Source organism: Anastrepha obliqua, chromosome 2, assembly GCF_027943255.1.
Source record: "Anastrepha obliqua isolate idAnaObli1 chromosome 2, idAnaObli1_1.0, whole genome shotgun sequence".
Taxonomy (NCBI): domain Eukaryota; kingdom Metazoa; phylum Arthropoda; class Insecta; order Diptera; family Tephritidae; genus Anastrepha; species Anastrepha obliqua.
This window is the reverse complement of record NC_072893.1, coordinates 67,656,533-67,661,792: the sequence shown is the minus strand read 5'-3', so window position 1 is coordinate 67,661,792 and position 5,260 is coordinate 67,656,533. Positions and strand designations below refer to the sequence as shown.

At 35.2% G+C, this 5,260-nt stretch overlaps 1 protein-coding gene across 1 annotated transcript; it reads right to left on the bottom strand.

Moving 5' to 3' along the window:
- Positions 1 to 703: 703 nt before the first annotated feature.
- Positions 704 to 1,274, bottom strand: LOC129237994 (uncharacterized). Its single transcript, XM_054873019.1, has 2 exons — positions 999 to 1,274; positions 704 to 921 (listed from the first exon to the last, which is right to left on the bottom strand). The coding sequence occupies exons 1-2, from the start codon at positions 1,225 to 1,227 to the stop codon at positions 821 to 823; spliced, it is 330 nt and encodes a 109-aa protein (XP_054728994.1). The 5' UTR covers positions 1,228 to 1,274; the 3' UTR covers positions 704 to 820.
- Between the last annotated feature and the right edge of the window lie 3,986 nt (positions 1,275 to 5,260).

The following is a 5,260-nucleotide window of genomic DNA, read 5'->3' as shown; positions in this document are numbered from 1 at the left end:
AAACCCAGATTATTAAACCTGGGTCGCGGTGGCTTTGGCAGGTAACAGGTAGTAAAGGTGAGTAAAATTGAGTCTCAAATTTGTAATAGTATAAAGCTTAGTTTTTATACATTTCAACTTACAATCATATCAGAAACTGCCTCGTCCATTGGCGGACACTTAGGGCGGTAACAACCCCTCCCCAGACACCCTAACATTCTAATTATTTATAAATCTACTTTCGTCATAGTATAAAATCTAATTTTTATATATGTTATTCAGAGATCTATAAAAATAATGTTTTCACAATCCCCAGACAGTTTCGATGGTTCCCCTGTCTTCCCAGACATAATGAAGTCCACTCCAGGCGTGAGCGCGATGAATATATATGTACGTTGGCGCGAGTGAAATAGTGCGATCTGTTCTCTAAATTTATCAAGAAAATTCATTATATACATTTATAACAGATAAAAAAAGTAAATTTTTAAAGGAGAACGCAGAAAAATTTTCATATTAACAAATTATTAAATCGACAATACAATAATGCGATTTTTATTGAGTCAAGTGGAGATCTACGAAAGTTGTAAATATCAATCGAAAATTTTTTCTAGTATTGTGCAGAAAAAATACGAAAAATCGACAGCTGATGGTAAAATTCTAGAAGTTTAAAGTTAAGAAGATAAATTTGTATGCATGTTAGTTTTACTGTAAGGAGAGAGAATAATTTAGATCGTAATTGAACCAATCGAAAAAGATTTCAATTATATTTATAATTATAGCCATTACAATACAAAGTAAAAATATAATGTGTCAAACATTATTATTAAATCAAAAAAAATATTTAATCAACTTCATCGTCCTCGTCGGTATCTCGATTATCTTCATCACCGCTACTCCATTCTGCGGATTTGTCCTCATGAATGTCATCGTCTTCATCAGCTTCTGTAATAATTAAAGCAAGTTAGAATAATTATGAATGGTTGATAATTTCTTCATAAACAGTGAACATTATAACATACCTGACAAAGTTTGTAGAGAATCACTGACATAAGTAGGTAGCTGATCTCCTTCAAACCATTTAAAATGGTATTGATCATTTTCCAGTACCCAGCCATTATTTTCAGGTTTATGTGAAGTAGGTTTTCTTAAGTGAGCATTGTTCCAAATCGTACAAATAATATATAATATAATTAGCTCGTAAAAAATGCTGTAGTAGCTCATTTTCACAAGGTGGTAAACTGCTAGCATCAAAGTTTCTCAATTTTTTTCGATTGAAAGCCTCATTAATGTCGGAAACTTTGTATGAGTCTATAAACAACTGAACTCGAGCAGAATTGACATCAATTGCATTCCGAACATTATATACACTGCATATATATTTCTGAATACTATTGAAAATGTTCTTCTGTTCACTGCTGTCCTCTATTAACTTATTTTCGCCGAACTTTATAAAAGCTTTTTGGAATTCATCGTTTTTTTTTAATATATTGTAAGGTCTTAGTTTTCCCTTTCTAAATAATGCCGGATTGTAATCGCACCCTGTTATTGCGTGGAAACCAGGCAAGCTTCGGCAAATGGATTCTCCTAACTGGGCGTGTATCTTTGTTAGATTCACGTACCTCACATTGTTTCCAGTACCCGTCAGCATCCAAATGGTCGAATCAGTTTTTAAGCGATGTAAATGAGCAAGCATTATAGCGGCAATATCAGTGTCAACAGTTCGAATTACTATATTTGCTTCAAAGTTGTAATTACAGATATGAAATATAATTTTGGTATCAGCTTCCTCATGTTCCGGGCATGACAATTCTTCATTAATACCTGATAAAACTTTCCGGGAATCATTAACAATGAAAGAATGACATTTTCTAAGTTTATGTGAATTAAAGTGTTACCAATAAATGGGGCCATTTCATCAGTAGCCCAATGTAAAATAAAAGAGTTTACAAGAGCTTCTTTAAAGTTGGAATTTTTTAACTCCTTTGTAACAAAATACTACCTTTAAATTGGTTTGTTTCAGCTGCATGAAGTGGAAGCATTTTTGAGCGCACTTTCTTCTTCTGTTTATTACAAAATATACAAACAATCGGAGAGTCATTACTACTGACAACATTTTCGGGTTGAGTATTTACGTCCTCAATTACATTGTTTACTTCAGTAACATCTGGTGTACTAATGTCACCATTTTTTTGATAACCTGTCGATTGTAAGACCTCTGATTCACTAGCTAAAGTCGATTGTGAAATTGTTGAAGGTTCTGTATGTTGAGGCGGCAAATGAGATTGTTCTGTGGAGGTTGAAGGCTGGAGCTTTATCAATTCAGAATATAAATTTTGTTCTGATGATGTTGGAGATTTTGTTGCGAGTTCGGTAGTGAACTCAGGTACTATCGGTGTATCTGGAGATAAATTGTCTACACTAATCGACTCTTTGTTTACTCTTTTTTTCTTTTTTAAATCCGAATTGTAGTACTGTTTATTAACGCCTGTGAATGTTTTATGGCATTCCTGGTGATAACCTCCATCTGTATATTCATCAGGCAAAATAACATTCGCATATTTAAGGTTGTGTTTTTTTCTGACTTTCAAAACAGTTCGGCACTTCTTTAACGTCTCTTCAGAAAGCAATATTAATTTCCCCTCACTTTTCTTACAAATAAAACAACTTAATTTGTTTTTTTCCGGTTCCTCCGTTTCCATGACAACACTTTATCACAACTAGACCACTTATTTTATAATAAATTTTGCAAATAAATTATTAAACGCTTGCTGTACGTATAACAGTTCACACTACATAATATACAATACGGAGTATTATACAGAGTATAAGACAGCTGATGCGCAGAAAAAGATCGCCGTAGACCAATCGCGCTATTTCACTCGCACCAACGTACATATATATTCATCGCGCTCACGCCTGGAGTGGACTTCATTATGTCTGGGAAGAGAGGGGAACCATCGAAACTGTCTGGGGATTGTGAAAACATTATTTTTATAGATCTCTGAATAACATATATAAAAATTAGATTTTATACTATGACGAAAGTAGATTTATAAATAATTAGAATGTTAGGGTGTCTGGGGAGGGGTTGTTACCGCCCTAAGTGTCCGCCAATGGACGAGGCAGTTTCTGATATGATTGTAAGTTGAAATGTATAAAAACTAAGCTTTATACTATTACAAATTTGAGACTCAATTTTACTCACCTTTACTACCTGTTACCTGCCAAAGCCACCGCGATCCAGGTTTAATAATCTGGGTTTGCTTATACCTGTATAGGAGACGTATATATAAAAATTTCCAACTTTTATAATTTAACGAAGGTCTGGGCGTCGCGGGCTCTCACTCTATCAGGGCAAAGGCTGAAAAGCGAAACGATTTTAAAACATTTGTGAAGGCACTATGCGCCCACAAGACGGTGCTATAGCAACTTATTATTATTCCTTGTAATTGGATATTAACCATTTTCTCGAACCATATCCATCGGCTTGTGCTGAAGTTGAGGAATGTTTGAGAAATAATTAAGAACTTTCTGATAGCACTTATATTTTTTTCTTTTCAATTTTATTCTGTACACAAAACTTCTATTTAAAAAAAAACTATGTAAACTTTACTAATACATGCATGAAATATGTTTTTTTCTGTTCACAAAACTCGAGAATGGCTCTACCAAATTCATCAAATTTTGTATATGAATTCTGTACAGTTTTCTCATTGTCCATACCAACTAAAATTTTCGTACTGCAAATCTCTGAAAATATTTGTGATAGAGTATCGAAATTTGGTGTCAATTCATATGTTATTAATCTCATATCAAAGGAGAATATTTGTGGTTATCGGAAAAGGTGGCATGAACCTGAAATTTTCATGTTGCATATTTCTGGAAGTATTTGAGGCAGGAACTGAAATTTGGCACGCATTCACATGATATCAATCACATATCAATGGAAAATAGCGTGGTTATTTAAAAAAGGGCGTGATGCCCTCTCTACCAACTTAGGTTTGCATACTGCATATATCTGAAAGTATTTGTGGTAGAATTCCGAAATTCGGTATGAAGTCTTACAAATCCCATGCTCATGGAGAAAAATTGTAGCTATTAGAAAATGAGGCATGGCACTTCCCACACAAGCTGAAATTTCCATATTACATATTTCTGTGACAAGAAGACATACATAAATACATTTTTTATCAATGCAACGTTACTGAATCCTAGCTGGAAATATTAAAAGAATGGCGTGTCATCTCTGCGGATGAAACCTGTGGGCACCATCATCATCATAATTGGCGCTACAACTTCTTGTCAGCTTTAGCCTGATGAGCAATAAACAGAAACGGAGCCTCTATGCAACTCGGTTCGTTGTTTTCAGTGCCAGCTTGCAAGGTGTGTTAAGAAGTTTTGACTTCAAGAGTTTTATAAGTCACGGTTATGGCCTATATTGTGAGGCTCGTATCTGTTGTCATTGTGGAGCTAAGATATGTGACCAGTACTTCAAATTTGTTTTTTGTTTTGCAATATTAACTTCTTTCAGTGATTGTTTAGGCTAGAGAGTAGCTTACAACATAACTGAATTTATAATTTTTATTTAGCCAATTGGCTCCGTTTCGTGCCTGTGTTCTCCATGGACGATATCCCATCTAAGCGGCGAGCCGCCGCTTCTTCTCTGTCTGTGGCATTTACCGAAGAGTATTTGTTGAGGTGGGTAATCCGTGTTAGCCCTACTCATATCAATCTGCTGATCATGATTGTGGTTATCACAGATTGGTGCGCATATAGTTTTTTGAGTTCATGATTATAGCGTTTCCGCCACTCGCCTTTATCGCATATCGCGCCAAAGATTTTTCACAGAACTTTCCTCTCAAGAATCAGTAGCTTCTGTTTATCTGCAACTTTGAGTGTCCACGTTTAACTACCGTATAGAAAGATGGAAATTATAATTGAGCGATACAGTGAAATCTTTGTTTTTCTGTCTAGGAGGGGACTCTTGAGGTGTTGACATAGCGAAAAATAGCAGCGGTTGGCCATAAGGATACTGTGGCCGATTTCTGCAGAAATTTTGTTGACATGATTAATGATTACCCCAAGGTATTTAAATTCCTTCACCACTTCGAAACCATAGTCACCGATTTTTAGTATTTGACCCACAGTGTGTGTGACAGAGTATGATGTAGTTGAAACTGGCACTTTAGTTTTGGCTTCGTTTATTTCTAAACCCATATATTTTGCTACTCTCTCAATACTGGCGAAGGCTTCTTTCAAACTCGGCAGCGAGGATGCGATT